The following is a 16,958-nucleotide window of genomic DNA, read 5'->3' as shown; positions in this document are numbered from 1 at the left end:
CTATTAGTCACATGTCTGTGGAACTTGTTCAGTTTATGTCTCAGTTGTTGAATCTTGTTATGTTCATACAGATATGTACACGTGTTAAGTTTGCTGAAAATAAACGCAGTTGACAGTGAGAGGACGTTTCATTTTTTGCTGAGTTTATATACACTGAGTGTACAAAACAATAAGGACACTTTCCTAATATTGAGTCACCCAATTCGTGGACTCTACAAGGTGTCGAAAGCGTTCCACAGGAATGCTGGCCCATGTTGACTCCAATGCTTCCCACAGTTGTGTCAAGTTGGCTGGATGTCCTTTGGGTGGTGGACCATTCTTGATACACATGGGAAACTGTTGAGGGTGAAAAACCCTGCAGCCTTGCAGTTCTTAACACAACCGGTGCGCCTGGCACCTATTACCATACCCCGTTCAAAGGCACTTAAATATTTAGTCTTCTCCATTCACCCTCTGAATGGCACACAAACACAATCCATGTCTCAATTATCTCCTCCCCTTCATCTACACTGATTGAAGTGGATTTAACAAGTGACATCAATAAGGGATCATAGCTTTCACCTGGATAGTCACATGGAAAGAGCAGGTGTCCTTAGTGTCTTGTGCACTCAGTGTAAATTCAAGCTACACACACAGCACAATTTTGTTTTTATTTAACTAGGCTAGTCAGTTAAGAACAAATACTTATTTACAATAATGACCTAGGAGCAGTGGGTTAACCTCCTTGTTCAGGGACAGAACAACAGATTTTCACCATGTCAGCTCGGGGATTCAATCCACCAACCTTGCAGTTACTAGCTTAACACTCTCACCTCTAGGCTACCTGCCGCCCAAATTGCTGCTACGAGATTTGTTTTTACTATTGCTAATACAGCACAATTGAATCACTTGCCCTCCCCCCCAATCCCCCTTACTCTGATACATGTGTAAATATTGTACTATAATTGTGACTTCCTGTATTATACTTTTACTAACGTATTCATTATATTCTTATCTTATCTTTAATTATTTATTTTATTATTTCTTATTGTTTGATTATAGAGAAGGATCCTGAAGTAAGCATTTCGTTGGACAGTGTATACCATGTGTATCCTGTACATAAGACTAATAAAACTGGAAACTTAAAACTTGGTTCTCTGGCTCACTTCCTCCCCCTGTTGGAGAGAAAAGATACTGTCATTCAGTGTATTTATTCATCACCCATTTGTAATCATAGTTCAATCGAGGCTATTTTGTGGCCTAGATTGCTGAAGTCGTTCGTCATTCTTAAAAAAATTTATTACACTGTAATAACATCTGTATTACTACATCTGTATCCCAAATACCACCCTATTCCCTACATAGTGCACTACTTTTGACCAGAGTCCGATGAGCCCTAAGGGCCCTGGTCAAAAGTAGTCCACTATATAGGGAATCATGTGCCATTTGGCCATTACTGATTGAGCATTACTATGAAGGTGTATAACTATTTATAACGGTGTATCTTAATCCTGGTCCTGGGACCCAAGGGTGTGCACATTTTTGTTTTATCCCTAGCACTACACAGCTGATTCAAATCATCAACTCATCATCAAGTTTGGATGATTTGAATCAGGTAAGGCAAAAAACAAAACGGAAACCCCTTTGGGTCCCCAGGACCAGATTATAAATTATAAATAGTTATACGTGTTCATGGTAATGGCCAGGACCAGGACTGAGATACACTGATCTATAACGTAGTATTACTGACGTAGCTTTACTGACGTGGCGTTACTGACGTAGCTTTACTGACGTGGCTTTACTGACGTGGCATTACTGACGTGGCTTTACTGACGTGGCTTTACTGACGTGGCGTTACTGACGTGGCGTTACTGACGTGGCGTTACTGACGTGGCTTTACTGACGTGGCTTTACTGACGTGTCGTTACTGACGTGTCGTTACTGACGTGGCTTTACTGACGTAGCGTTACTGACGTGTCGTTACTGACGTGGCGTTACTGACGTGGCTTTACTGACGTGGCGTTACTGAAGTGGCGTTACTGACGTGGCTTTACTGACGTGGCTTTACTGACGTGGCGTTACTGACGTGGCGTTACTGACGTGGCTTTACTGACGTGGCTTTACTGACGTGGCGTTGCTGACGTGGCGTTGCTGACGTGGCGTTGCTGACCTGGCGTTGCTGACGTGGCGTTACTGACGTGGCGTTACTGACGTGGCGTTACTGACGTGGCGTTACTGACGTGGCTTTACTGACGTGGCGTTACTGACGTGGCTTTACTGACGTGTCGTTACTGACGTGTCGTTACTGACGTGTCGTTACTGACGTGGCTTTACTGACGTGGCTTTACTGACGTGGCTTTACTGACGTGGCTTTACTGATGTAGCTTTACTGATGTAGCTTTACTGATGTAGCTTTACATCAGTATGGCCTCCCGAGTGGCACAGTGGTCTAAGGCACTGTATCTCAGTGCAAGAGGCATCACTACAGTCCCTGGTTCGTATCCAGGCTGAATCACATCCAGCTGTGATTGGGAGTCCCATAGGGTGGCGCAACAATTGTCCCAGTGTCGTCCAGGGTAGGCCGTCATTGAAAATAAGAATTTGTTCTTAACTGACATGCCTAGTTAAATAAAGATAAAATAAATATAGTCTGTTCTGGATTTGGGGACTGGTGTATTTTTATCTGTTTTTTTTAATCTGATTCTTCTGCTTGCATCAGTTTCCTGATGTGGAATAGAGTTCCATGTAGTCATGGCTCTATGTACTACTGTGGGCCTCCCATAGTCTGTTCTGGACTTGGGTACTGTGAAGAGACCTCTGGTGGCATGTCTTGTGGGGTATGCATGGGTGTCTGAGCTGTGTGCCAGTAGTTTAGACAGACAGCTCGGTGCATTCAACTTGTCAATACCTCTCATAAATACAAGTAATGATGAAGTCAATCTCTCCTCCGCTTTGAGCTGGGAGAGATTGACAGGCATATTATTAATATTAGCTCTCTGTGTACATCCAAGGGCCAGCCATGCTGCCCTGAGCCAATTGCAATTTTCCTAAGTCCTTTTTTGTGGCACCTAACCACACGACTGAACAGTAGTCCAGGTGGACAAAACTAGGGCCTGTAAGACCTACCTTGTTGATAGTGTTGTTAAGAATGCAGAGCAAAGCTTTATTATGGACAGACTTCTCCCCATCCTAGCTACTGTTGTATCAATATGTTTTGACCATGACAGTTTACAATCCAGGGTTACTCCAAGCAGTTTAGTCATCTCAACTTGCCCAATTTCTACATTACAATATTTAGTTGAGGTTTAGGGTTTAGTGAATGATTAGTCCCAAATACAATGCTTTTAGTTTTTGAAATATTTAGGACTAACTTATTCCTTGCCACCCATTCTGAAACTAACTGCAGCTCTTTGTTAATTGTTGCAGTCATTGCAGTCTCTATAGTAGCTGATGTGTATAGTGTTGGCTTTACTCAAAGCCAGTGGCATGTCGTTAGTAAAGATTGAAAAAAGTAAGGGGCCTAGACCGCTACCCTGGGGAATTCCTGATTCTACCTGGATTTTGTTGGAGAGGCTTCCATTAAAGAACACCCTCTGTGTTATGTTAGACAGGTAACTCTTTATCCACAATATAGTAGGGGGTGTAAAGCCATAGCACATACGTTATTCCAGCAACAGACTATGATCGACAATGTCAAAATCCGCACTGAAGTCTAACAAAACAGCCCCCACAATTAATTTCTCTCAGCCAATCATCACTTATTTCATGGCAGGTCCTATAACATGTATAGCTGTATCTATAACATACATTTGTTACACTGATGGCAGGTGTTGGATGTGGGAGACCGTCTGGTGATGCCTGGTATCGTGGACTGTCACGTCCATGTGAATGAACCGGGTCGCACCACCTGGGAGGGATTCTGGACCGCCACGAGGGCCGCTGCTGCAGGAGGAGTCACTACCATAGTGGACATGCCCCTGTAAGTCACTACCATAGTGGACATTTCCCTGTAAGTCATTACCATAGTGGACATGCCCCTGTAAGTCATTACCATAGTGGACATGCCCCTGTAAGTCGCTACCATAGTGGACATGCTCCTGTAAGTCGCTACCATAGTGGACATGTCCCTGTAAGTCACTACCATTGTGGACATGCCCCTGTAAGTCATTACCATAGTGGACATGCCCCTGTAAGTCATTATCATAGTGGACATGCCCCTAAGTCATTACCATAGTGGACATGCCCCTGTAAGTCACTACCATAGTGGACATGCCCCTGTAAGTCATTACCTTAGTGGACATGCCCCTGTAAGTCACTACCATAGTGGACATGCCCCTGTAAGTCATTATCATAGTGGACATGCCCCTGTAAGTCATTACCATAGTGGCCATGCCCCTGTAAGTCACTACCATAGTGGACATGCCCCTGTAAGTCACTACTATAGTGGACATGCCCCTGTAAGTCATTACCATAGTGGACATGCCCCTGTAAATCACTACAAAGTTGAGTTTATTAATTCTACCATTGTAAAAACATAAACCTGATAAATATATACATGTACGATACATGAGTAGAATCATGGAGGATAAAGTCTGGGATTTATTTCCATTCTGGTCCTCTTACCAAGAACATGGAGCAGCCAGTCACAATTAGCTCCCTACCCCTTCCCTTGGCCCTAACCCTTCAATATTTGCAGATCTGTGAGGTTGAAGCTTTTCTGGTTATGCCTATCCAGACCCTTTAGATTTTTAGACATGGAGGAGTTAGGGCCAAATGGGTAGGGGTAAGGAGTGATAGAGGCTGACTGAGTCTCTTTTACCCATTGTCCAGATTACCCATTGTCCAGATTCAGGCGTAAGGTCAGAGGTTATGAGTCTGAGATAGTGAAAGGGTAAACTACAGATTGCCTCAAAGGTACTTTTCTAAAGCTGAAAGCTGGAAAGATCACATTGTCAGACATGCCTGTCACATTGACTAACTTAGGCTACTCCTGTACTCAACAAACACATTCAAATCTGGCCAAACATCCGGATCACTAACGATAACTAAAAGTTTTGAAAAGAGATTTAAAATGTGCAAATTGAACTGTGTTCTAATTAATGTCTCCATAGCAACAGCATCCCGCCGACCACCACCCTGGATAACTTCCATGAGAAGATGGCAGCAGCGTCAGGAAAGTGTTTTGTAGACACTGCCTTCTGGGGAGGGGTCATCCCTGGCAACCAGGTACAGTACTAGCTGTGGGAAAAAGTAAAAAAGCCTTGCACAAGTCTTGGCTCCTATCTCTGTAGCATGATGTACAAGAATACCTCCATGGACAGGACGCTAGTCTATCGCAGGGCCTTCCCACCCAATCTATCTCCTTAATGCTGAGTGCCAAGCAGAGACGCATCAGGTCCCATTGTTACAGTATTTAGTACGACTCGCCAGGGATCAAACGTCCAAGCTTCCAATCTCAGGGCAGACACTCTAACCACAAGGCCACAGAGTTGGTTGAGGGACAAAGAGTAGCGATAAAACTAACCCACTAGGAAAAAAACGGGTTGAATCAACGTTGTTTCCATCAACCTGGAAAACTGATTGGATTTGCAAAAAAGTTATACATTTTAAGGGAATTTTGTGTAAATATAAATGTAAATATAAATAAAATGTATTTATAAAGCCCTTCTTACGTCAGCTGATATCTCAAAGTGATGTACAGAAACCCAGCCTAAAACCCCAAACAGCAAGCAATGCAGGTGTAGAAGCACGGTGGCTAGGAAAAACTCCCTAGAAAGGCCAAAACCTAGGAAACTAGACGTTGATCTGACATCTGTTCCCAGTGTGAAGGCTCTTTCTCAATTGTCAAAAAGTTCTGTCCTCTCCTCATCGTCTTCCCTTGATCTGCCCTGATTGGGACAGACTTGACAGGTGAACATAACATGGAAGCTCATTATTAGGCTGACCTTAGCCTGGTCAGTTATATCAGATCTGTAGAGATTCAAGTAGAGGAGAAGAGGAAAGGATGGATGTTTTTTGCGGGACAATTAAGAAAAACAACCAATCACTCGGGTGAACCTAAACCAAAGCCCTGTGGTGATGGTGTGGCTTTGGTTTCTACCCGTAGTGGTTTCTAGGAACCTATCTGATACAAATGACTCTGTCTCTGCAGCTGGAGCTGCTTCCTATGATCCAGGCTGGGGTGGCTGGTTTTAAATGTTTCCTGATGCACAGTGGAGTTGAGGAGTTCCCTCATGTGACTGACGGGGATCTGCACATCGCCATGAAACAGCTACAGGGCACAGGGAGCGTTCTCCTGGTAACTCACAGATAGCTGGAAAATAGAATACGCTCATAGTCTTTCTGTTTTAACGTATTTTAAGCAGCAGAGGTCAGAGCAAACTAACAAAGGCTGTCCCCGAAATGCGTCCGTTTGACTTCTGACTTCTGACTTAAAGGACATGTCTCCTACGGTAGTGACTTAAAGGACATGTCTCCTACGGTAGTGACTTAAAGGACATGTCTCTTACGGTAATGACTTACAGGGACATGTCTACTACGGTAGTGACTTACAGGGATATGTCTACTATGGTAATGACTTACAGGGATATGTCTACTATGGTAATGACTTACAGGGATATGTCTACTATGGTAATGACTTACAGGGATATGTCTACTATGGTAATGACTTACAGGGATATGTCTACTACGGTAATGACTTACAGGGATATGTCTACTATGATAGTGACTTACAGGGATATGTCTACTATGATAGTGACTTACAGGGATATGTCTACTATGGTAATGACTTAAAGGGGCATGTCTACTATGGTAATGACTTACAGGGACATTTCAGTGAGTACAGATTTGTCCTTTTTTCCTGTATAGACCTTTTGAACACTGTTCCTAAGTACGTTTTTTCATGATAAACGTGTGATTGAGCACGCCAATGCCTCATTCTAGAATTCACAGCTTCCTCACAAACACACTCACTGCATTGGGAAGTTGTTTGTTTCTTGTTGTAATTCTATGAAACTTGTGTCTGCTCTATAATATACAACTTCTAAACTATGGGGGTGAAAAAAATCCTCTTGAAGGAGATTAAAGGGAATTTATTAATCAATGTTATACACCTTATAACTAAGGGGTTAACAAATACCAATCTTGACTTCTCCTTTCTCTGTAGTTTCACGCTGAGAGGGATATCCCCCTGTCATCAGAGGAAGCAGGTATCATTTTAACGCCGATGGCAAAAAGTAATCAGAAAGATGTAGCAGTATTTTGCTACTGGTGTGTCAGAGTAATTTAACAGTATCTATAAGAACCATCCTCCTACTTCCGTCCCCATCACTGCTTTCCATAGACCCCAAAGAGTACTCTACCTTCCTCAAGTCCAGACCAGATGTTATGGAGCTGGAGGCCATTCGAACTGTCACTGAGCTCTGCCTGCAATACCAGTAAGAACTACTACTGCTACTGCTGCTACTACTACTACTAACACTACTACAACTACTACTGCTACTACCACTACTACTGCTACTACTATTGCTACTACTACTACTGCTGCCACTACTACTACTGCTACTACTACTGCTACTACTACTACTGCTGCCACTACTACTACTGCTGCTACTACTACTACTACTGCTGCCAATACTATTACCACTACTACTATTATTACCACTACTACTACTACTGCCACTACTACTACTACTACTACTACTGCTACTACTACTGCTGCTACTACTACTACTACTACTACTACTACTACTACTGCTACTACTACTGCCACTACCACTACTACTAATCAAATTTCAAATCAAATGTATTTATATAGCCCTTCTTACATCAGCTGATATCTCAAAGTGCTGTACAGAAACCCAGCCTAAAACCCTAAACAGCAAGCAATGCAGGTGTAGAAGCACTATTACTATTACTATTACCACTACTACTATTACTACTACTACTACTGCTATTACTACTACTACTACTTCTACTACTACTGCTGCTGCTACTACTACTACTACTGCTATTACTACTGCTATTACTACTACTACTATTACTACTACTACTGCTACTAGTACTAGTACTGCTACTATCTCTACTACTACTACCACTACTACTACTACTACAACTACTACTATATCTGCTGCTACTGTCACCGAGCTCTGCCTGCAGTACCAGTAGGAACATGCCCACCATAGTGATGGAACCTGTGTTATGTACCGTGCTGCTGTTTGAGTTCATATCTAATCGTTAGATTAGATCAGCAACGAGGGACGAGGGTTTAGAGATGGCCGTCTGAGTATCTCTCTTAGTTTTTTCAACATTCTATTTATTGACAATTTGTATATAAAACAAAAGCAGTAACATGTCAAATGTACAGAGGTTTTAACTCTAACTCTCTAGCGTGCATTGCCACATTGTGAACCTGTCCTTTGCCCAGCCCTGGGCTCTGATGTGGACTGTGTATGTCTCTCTCAAGGGTGCATTGCCACATAGTGCACCTGTCCTCTGCCCAGCCCCTGGCCCTGATCCAGGCAGCGAAGCAGGCAGGAGCCCCTCTGACGGTGGAGACCACCCATCACTACCTCAGCCTGTCTGCTGAACACATCCCTGCTGGGGCCACACAGTTCAAATGTTGTCCTCCCATCAGAGGAGTAGCTAACCAGGTACACCTCTCATCAGAGGGATATCTAACCAGGTACACCTCTCATCAGAGGGATTTCTAACCAGGTACACCTCTCATCAGAGGGATATCTAACCAGGTACACCTCTCATCAGAGGGATATCTAACCAGGTACACCTCTCATCAGAGGGATATCTAACCAGGTACACCTCTCATCAGAGGGATATCTAACCAGGTACACCTCTCATCAGAGGGATTTCTAACCAGGTACACCTCTCATCAGAGGGATATCTAACCAGGTACACCTCTCATCAGAGGGATATCTAAACAGGTACACCTCTCATCAGAGGGATATCTAACCAGGTACACCTCTCATCAGAGGGATGTCTAACCAGGTACACCTCTCATCAGAGGGATATCTAACCAGGTACACCTCTCATCAGAGGGATGTCTAACCAGGTACACCTCTCATCAGAGGGATATCTAACCAGGTACACCTCTCATCAGAGGGATATCTAAACAGGTACACCTCTCATCAGAGGGATATCTAAACAGGTACACCTCTCATCAGAGGGATATCTAACCAGGTACACCTCTCATCAGAGGGATATCTAACCAGGTACACCTCTCATCAGAGGGATATCTAACCAGGTACATCTCTCATCAGAGGGAGATCTAACCAGGTACACCTCTCATCAGAGGGATATCTAACCAGGTATACCTCTCATCAGAGGGATATCTAACCAGGTACACCTCTCATCAGAGGGATATCTAACCAGGTACACCTCTCATCAGATGGATATCTAAACAGGTACACCTCTCATCAGAGGGATTTCTAACCAGGTACACCTCTCATCAGAGGGATTTCTAACCAGGTACACCTTTCATCAGAGGGATTTCTAACCAGGTACACCTCCCATCAGAGGGATTTCTAAACAGGTGGGTAGACATTATGAAGAGAGATAACTAACCAGGTCAGTAGACATTATGAAGAGAGATCAGGAGGAGATCAGAATGAGTATAATAGGAGACAGGGACGGACTGGGACCAGAAATCAGGCATTTCAAACACACCGGCCCATTTATTCCCTCAATGCCCCCATTATTACCCAAATTCTTATTATGCGCACAACCCATATCCAGACAGGCCCATTTGGCAAAAAATAGACCAGCCCACCTGGCATTTACCAAAATTGCCTTATGGCCAGTCCGCCCCTGATAGAAGATGATGATGAGCAATACTGGAGATAGTTCACCCCCTAATCAGAGCACTGATCCACACACAATAAATCACACTTTATTACAATTGTATTTAACAAAGTCACCACACACTTTCCAGAAATATATATACAGTATGTATGTATATATATACAGTACCAGTCAAAAGTTTGGACACACCTACTCATTCAAGGTTTTTTTTTTATTTTTTACTATTTTCTACGTTGTAGAATAGTAGTTGAAGACATCAAAACTATGAAGTAACACATATGGAATCATGTAGTAACCAAAAAAGTGTTAAACAAATCACAATATATTGATATTCTACAAAGTAACCACCCTTTGCCTTGATTGCATTTTTTTTTACACTCTTGGCATTCTCTCAACCAGCTTCATGAGCAATGCTTTTCCAACAGTCTTGAGGGAGATCCCACATACGCTGAGCACTTGTTTGCTGCTTTTCCTTCATTCTGCGGTCCAACTCATCCCAAACCATCTCAATTGGGTTGAGGTCGGGTGACTGTGGAAGCCAGGTCATCTGATGCAGCACTCTATCACTCTTCTTGGTCAAATAGCCCTTACACAGCCTGGAGGTATGTGTTGGATCATTGTCCTGTTGAAAAACAAATGATAGTCCCACTAAGCGCAAACCAGATGGGATGGTGTATCGCTGCAGAAGGCTGTGGTAGCCATGCTGGTTAAAAGATCTTAGGGCTAGGGTCTATATTTCGGAGTTTCCGCCTGACTGACGTGCCCAAAGTAAACTGCCTGTTACAAAAAAAAAAAAAAATCTTACATTTAGACTCATCAGACCAAAGGACAGATTCCACTGGTCTAATGTCCATTGCTCGTATTTCTTGGCCCAAGCAAGTCTCTTCTTCTTATTGGTGTCCTTTGGTAGTGGTTTCTTTTCAGAAATTTTGACCATGAATGCCTGATTCACGCAGTCTCCTTTGAAAAGTTGATGTTGAAATGTGTCTGTTACTTGAACTCTGTGAAGCATTTATTTGGAATGCAATCTGAGTTGCAGTTAACTCTAATGAACTTTTAACAAGGCACACCTGTTAATTGAAATGCATTCCAGGTGACTACCTCATGAAGCTGGTTGAGAGAATGCCAAGCATGGACAAAGCTGTCATCAAGGCAAAGGGTGGCTATTTTGAAGAATCTCAAATATGAAATATATTGTGTTTTGTTTAACACTTTTTTTGGTTACTACATGATTCCATATGTATTTCATAGTTTTGATGTCTTCACTATTATTCTACAATGTAGAAAATAGGAAAAATAAAGGAAAAACCCTTGAATGGGTAGGTGTGTCCAAACTTTTGACTGGTACTGTATATATAATGAATGTATAATTAATAAATGAAAACAAGAAACACAGAGAAAAGGCAAATTAACAGAGAGACTGCATACATACAGACAGTAGAAGACTAACATAGACCACACCATCTCATTACATAACAGAAGTTAACATAAGGGCCAGTCACCCATCCACACCATCTCATTACATAACAGAAGTTAACACAGGGGCCAGTCACCCATCCACACCATCTCATTACATAAAGAAGTTAACACAGGGGCCAGTCACCCATCCACACTGAGCATGATGGTTATTTCCAAATGAATACCTGAATGTAGCCAGTCATCTGAAACATCCCATTAACTTCTACCCCTCCAGGAGCAGCTGTGGTCTGCCCTGAAGTCTGGTCAGATTGACATGGTTGTGTCAGATCACTCCCCCTGCACACCAGACCTGAAGAGATTGGACAGTGGGGATTTCACTCAGGCCTGGGGAGGGATCTCCTCCCTACAGTTTGGTAAGTGAGATCCATAATAAATCCATAAGAGATCCATTAGAGATCCATAATAAATCCATAAGAGATCCATTAGAGATCCATAGGAGATCTATAAGAGATCCAGTGGATCTATAAGAGATCCAGTAGAGATCCATCAGAGATCCATCAGAGATCCATTAAAGATCCATTAGAGATCCATTCGAGATCCAGTAGATCCATTAGACATCCACCAGAGATCCATTCGAGATCCATTAAAAATCCATTAGAGATCCAGTAGATCCATTAGAGATCCATTAAAATTCATTGGAGATCCAGTAGATCCATTCGAGATCCATTCGAGATCCATTAAAGATCCATCAGAGATCCATTTGAGATCCATTAGAGATCCATTCGATATCCATTAAAGATCCATCAGAGATCCATCAGAGATCCATTAGAGATCCATCAAAGATCCATCAGAGATCCATCAGAGATCCATCAGAGATCCATTAGAGATCCATTAAAGATCCAGTAGAGATCCATCAGAGATCCATTAGAGATCCATCAGAGATCCATTAGAGATCCATTAAAGATCCAGTAGAGATCCATTAGAGATCCATTAGAGATCCATTCGATATCCATTACAGATCCATCAGAGATCCATTAGAGATCCATTAAAGATCCAGTAGAGATCCATTAAAGATCCAGTAGAGATCCATTAGAGATCTATTAGAGATCCATTTGATATCCATTACAGATCCATTAGCTATTAGCCATACCTTGCCAACTATATATGGGATTTTCTGTGTGAGTAGTTACACATAGAAGCCTAATATCCAACTATAGAAATATAATAAATTCTAATAGATTCTATTTCTATGTGTCCATCAGAGGCACCAAACGAAAAGGTATCTATCGTGTTGTTCTGTAAAACGTATTTATATATTTTCATATACAATAAATTCATCATACATTAAACCATGCCTTGTATGTTGGCAAAGCCCCTAAACTCTGCTCCTGATGACACTACTACTCCAGTCTCCTGCTACACGACAACGTCCACAAGGAGATAAACATGGATACAGCGCTAGTTTACAAGACAGTGTAATTATTTACTGGCCAGTCACAGTGAACAGAGAAGAGGTCTGATCAAAGACTCCTGGCTTTGTGTGGTGGTTAATTTCTTTACTATCAAATGAGGAGAGACAAACTTATCACACAAGTTAGAGTTATACTTAAACTAAATCTTTATTCACTTATTAATACAGGAGCAGGTCAATACAACACACACATATAAAATGAATCGAATGAGTGCTTTACGATAATGATGGCTGGTCGAAGAATCACCCTCAGATGATTCGTTGAGAGCCCCGAGACAAAGGTATAAAGGTATTTTATAGCCAAGATACACCCTCTTGAAGCTACATGACAAACAACAGATGTATGGAATGGGTCACAGGGTTAAGATTTGTATGAAAGATACTTATAATTCGGTATCTGCTGTAAAAACTGTTTTCATTGTGAGGAGACCATAGTCTGGACCTGGGGTCATCTCTCCCTGGTACGTTATAGAACAGAAACATTAACTCATGCCCTGGAACGTGGTCTTGTTAGGTTTATCACCCCAAAGCATCGTAAATCTTCTGTCAATATTAAGCCTCCCCAGAGGCCCACTTTCAGTTCACACAGACACAGTAGAGTTCTAAGAACCCTCTATTCTGTTGCATAAAACAACCATTTGATGCAATTACAGTATTGTAACATCATCTTGTAATTTCTCTCACATTTGCTGTCACCGGGATAATCTTGGACCCATTCAAACAATTAATATCACACATAGCAGGCTACAGTATATATTCAGCTCTCCCTCTCCCAGGCTATAGTATGTATTCAGCTCTCCCTCTCCCAGGCTATAGTATGTATTCAGATCTCTCTCTCTCCCAGGCTATAGTATGCATTCAGCTCTCTCTCTCCCAGGCTATAGTATGTATTCAGCTCTCTCTCTCCCAGGCTATAGTATGTATTCAGCTCTCCCTCTCCCAGGCTATAGTATGTATTCAGCTCTCCCAGGCTATAGTATGTATTCAGCTCTCCCAGGCTATAGTATGTATTCAGCTCTCCCAGGCTATAGTATGTATTCAGCTCTCCCAGGCTATGTATTCAGCTATCCTTTGTTCAACCAGAACCTTGCTTTGGTTGAATTATGAATTCAACAGATGGCCTGACAATGCACTTTAGCATTTCGTCTGCCTGTTTGTACAATAGTATATTTGTATTTGTATTTATTATGGATCCCCATTACCTGTTGCCAAGGCAGCAGCTACTCTTCCTGGGGTCCAGCAAAATTAAGGCAGTTATACAATTTAAAAAACATGACAATATATTCACAAGTTTCACAACACACTGTGTGCCCTCAGGCCCCTACTCCACCACATATCTACAATACAAAATCCATGTGTACGTATGTACGCACACTCTGACAGAGAGACCAGTCACTCAAAATGTCCTCTATCTCGGTATATCATCCGGTCTGTTTCAAAGAGACTGAATAGAGTCCCTGCCTCACTTTCCTTCTGTCTCTCCCTCTATCTGTCTCTCGCTCTATCTATCTGCCACTATCTGTCTCTTTCTGTCTCTCTCTGTGTGTCTGTGTCTGTCTCTCTCTCTCTCTCTCTCTCTCTCTCTCCAGCCGTCTCTCTCTATCATTTCAATTCAAGGTGCTTTATTGGCATGGGAAACATATGTTAACATTACCAATGCAAATGAGATAGATAATATACAAAAGTTAAATAAACAATGAAAATGAACAGTAAACATTACACTCACAGAAGTTCCAAAAGAATAAAGACATTACAAATGTCATATTATGTATATATACAGTGTTGTAACAATGTAAAAAATAAATAAGCATAAATATGGGTTGTATTTACAATGGTGATTGTTTTCTCTCTCTTGTCTCTCTCTCTTGTCTCTCTCTCTCTCTCTCTTGTCTCTCTGTATTGTCTCTCTCTCTGTATTGTCTCTCTCTGTGTATTGTCTCTCTCTGTTTTGACTCTCTATTGTCTCTCTCTGTCTCTATTGTCTCTCTCTGTCTCTATTGTCTCTCTCTGTCTCTATTGTCTCTCTATGCCTCTATTGTCTCTCCCTGCCTCTATTGTCTCTCTCTCTATTGTCTCTCTATTGACTCTCTCTGTCTATCTATTGACTCTCTCTATTGTCTCTATGTCTCTCTCTGTCTCTCTATTGTCTCTCTGTATTGTCTCTCTCTCTATTGTCTCTCTATTGTCTCTCGTCTCTCTTTGTCTCTCTCTATTGTCTCTCTCTCTATTGTCTCTCTCTCTATTGTCTCTCTATATGTCTGTCTCAGGTCTGTCTCTGTTCTGGACGTCAGCCAGTAAGAAAGGTTTCACCCTGCCAGACGTGGTGAGGCTCCTCTGCCAGCGCACTGCACAACTCTGTCGCCTTGACAACCAGAAGGGGAGCCTTGTTCCTGGTCACGATGCAGACCTGGTCATATGGGACCCAGAGAAGGAGTTTGAGGCTAGTATTATAGGAGAGGGATTCACTAAAGACAAAGAACACACAGTATTTCATTTTATCATACTGTTCATTTGTTGGTTTTGTGCGCATCTATTACTTCATACTTTCATTGATGACCTTCCACAGGTGAAAGATACAAGTATACATCACAAAAATAAGGTGAGCAAACATTAAACCATGGGTACAATATCCTACACAATATTAAACTAGGAACGATAACATAAACCATGGGTACAATGCCCTACACAATATTAAACTAGGAACGATAACATAAACCATGGGTACAATACCCTACACAATATTAAACTAGGAACGATAACATAAACCATGGGTACAATACCCTACACAATATTAAACTAGGAACGATAACATAAACCATGGGTACAATACCCTACACAATATTAAACTAGGAACGATAACATAAACCATGGGTACAATACCCTACACAATATTAAACTAGGAACGATAACATAAACCATGGGTACAATACCCTACACAATATTAAACCAGGAACGATAACATAAACCATGGGTACAATACCCTACACAATATTAAACTAGGAACGATAACATAAACCATGGGTACAATACCCTACACAATATTAAACTATGAAGGACAGTCCAGACTATACATATAGAGCCTTCACAATCTACTGAAGGCAATGTTCCTGGTTGACGATCCCCCCCGTCTCTCTCTCCAGCTAACTCCCTACCTGGGCCTGACGTTGCTTGGGGAGGTGAGTGTCACCATCGTCCGAGGCAGAGTGGTGTACAAGCAGGGTTCCTTCTCTCCTACGCCCCTGGGGAAGCATCTCCTCCTCCCCCAGGGGAAGACCCCAGGTCTCCCTGTGTGATGGAGAGAAGACCGAGGGCACCCAGGCCTCACGGTGACTCCCTGGAAAACAGTGGCAAGACATGTTACTGAGGGGACAATCCTGGCTAGATAAATACAATACAGTTAAATAAATGGACCATGGGGGGGGAGGGGGCTTGTATGTCTCAAAGTTCAGATGCTTGACTGTTGTTGTAAGATGTTTTAATAAACAAAGTAATCTCTTTCAAAGGAGATTTGTGTCTACATTACATTACTCCCTCCACCTAAATCGAGTAGATTCCATAGTACAGCAGTTAAGGAACTAGAGGAGAGTGACACACTGCCTCTCTGTGTCACTGAGTAATCTCTGACCAAACAGACACTGTCAGAAATCTAGGAAGCATATCAGCTCATAAATACCCTGAATCAAAGATGACAGGGCAGACTCCCATGATCACACAAACATATGTTTTATTAGACTAGTATATCAAGGTCATCATTTTTACCATTAGGTTTTAGGACTGAATGGAAAAGTCAGTATCTGCTGAATATGGCCTACAGTATAAGATATAATTGTATGACCAACTGAATAAATTAAGGGGATGTATTTCTCACTGCAGTACAGCCAGGGGAGGGTGTTCTCACTGCAGTAGATTCAGGGGAGGGGGTTCTCACTGCAGTACAGCCAGGGGAGGGGGTTCTCACTGCAGTAGATTCAGGGGAGGGGGTTCTCACTGCAGTACAGCCAGGGGAGGGGGTTCTCACTGCAGTACAGCCAGGGGAGGGGGTTCTCACTGCAGTAGATTCAGGGGAGGGGGTTCTCACTGCAGTAGATTCAGGGGAGGGGGTTCTCACTGCAGTACAGCCAGGGGAGGGGGTTCTCACTGCAGTAGAGCCAGGGGAGGGGGTTCTCACTGCATTACAGCCAGGGGAGGGTGTTCTCACTGCAGTAGATTCAGGGGAGGGGGTTCTCACTGCAGTACAGCCAGGGGAGGGTGTTCTCACTGCAGTAGATTCAGG

At 42.5% G+C, this 16,958-nt stretch overlaps 1 protein-coding gene across 1 annotated transcript in view; it reads left to right on the top strand.

Moving 5' to 3' along the window:
* Positions 1–16,192, top strand: part of zgc:103559 (Allantoinase, mitochondrial) — a 28,036-nt gene extending 11,844 nt beyond the window's left edge. Inside the window, exons 2-11 of the mRNA XM_014123745.3 lie at positions 3,807–3,958; positions 5,091–5,205; positions 6,131–6,277; positions 7,145–7,187; positions 7,322–7,415; positions 8,444–8,630; positions 11,489–11,627; positions 14,953–15,125; positions 15,252–15,284; positions 15,826–16,192. Of these exons, the coding sequence (XP_013979220.1) occupies positions 3,807–3,958; positions 5,091–5,205; positions 6,131–6,277; positions 7,145–7,187; positions 7,322–7,415; positions 8,444–8,630; positions 11,489–11,627; positions 14,953–15,125; positions 15,252–15,284; positions 15,826–15,978 (1,236 nt within the window). The 3' untranslated portion in view covers positions 15,979–16,192. The remainder of the gene's footprint in view (positions 1–3,806; positions 3,959–5,090; positions 5,206–6,130; positions 6,278–7,144; positions 7,188–7,321; positions 7,416–8,443; positions 8,631–11,488; positions 11,628–14,952; positions 15,126–15,251; positions 15,285–15,825) is intronic.
* Positions 16,193–16,958: the final 766 nt, after the last annotated feature.

This window comes from Salmo salar, chromosome 10 (genome assembly GCF_965601325.2).
Source record: "Salmo salar chromosome 10, fSalSal1, whole genome shotgun sequence".
In the NCBI taxonomy this organism is placed as follows: domain Eukaryota; kingdom Metazoa; phylum Chordata; class Actinopteri; order Salmoniformes; family Salmonidae; genus Salmo; species Salmo salar.
This window is presented reverse-complemented; position numbering and strand designations above follow the sequence as displayed.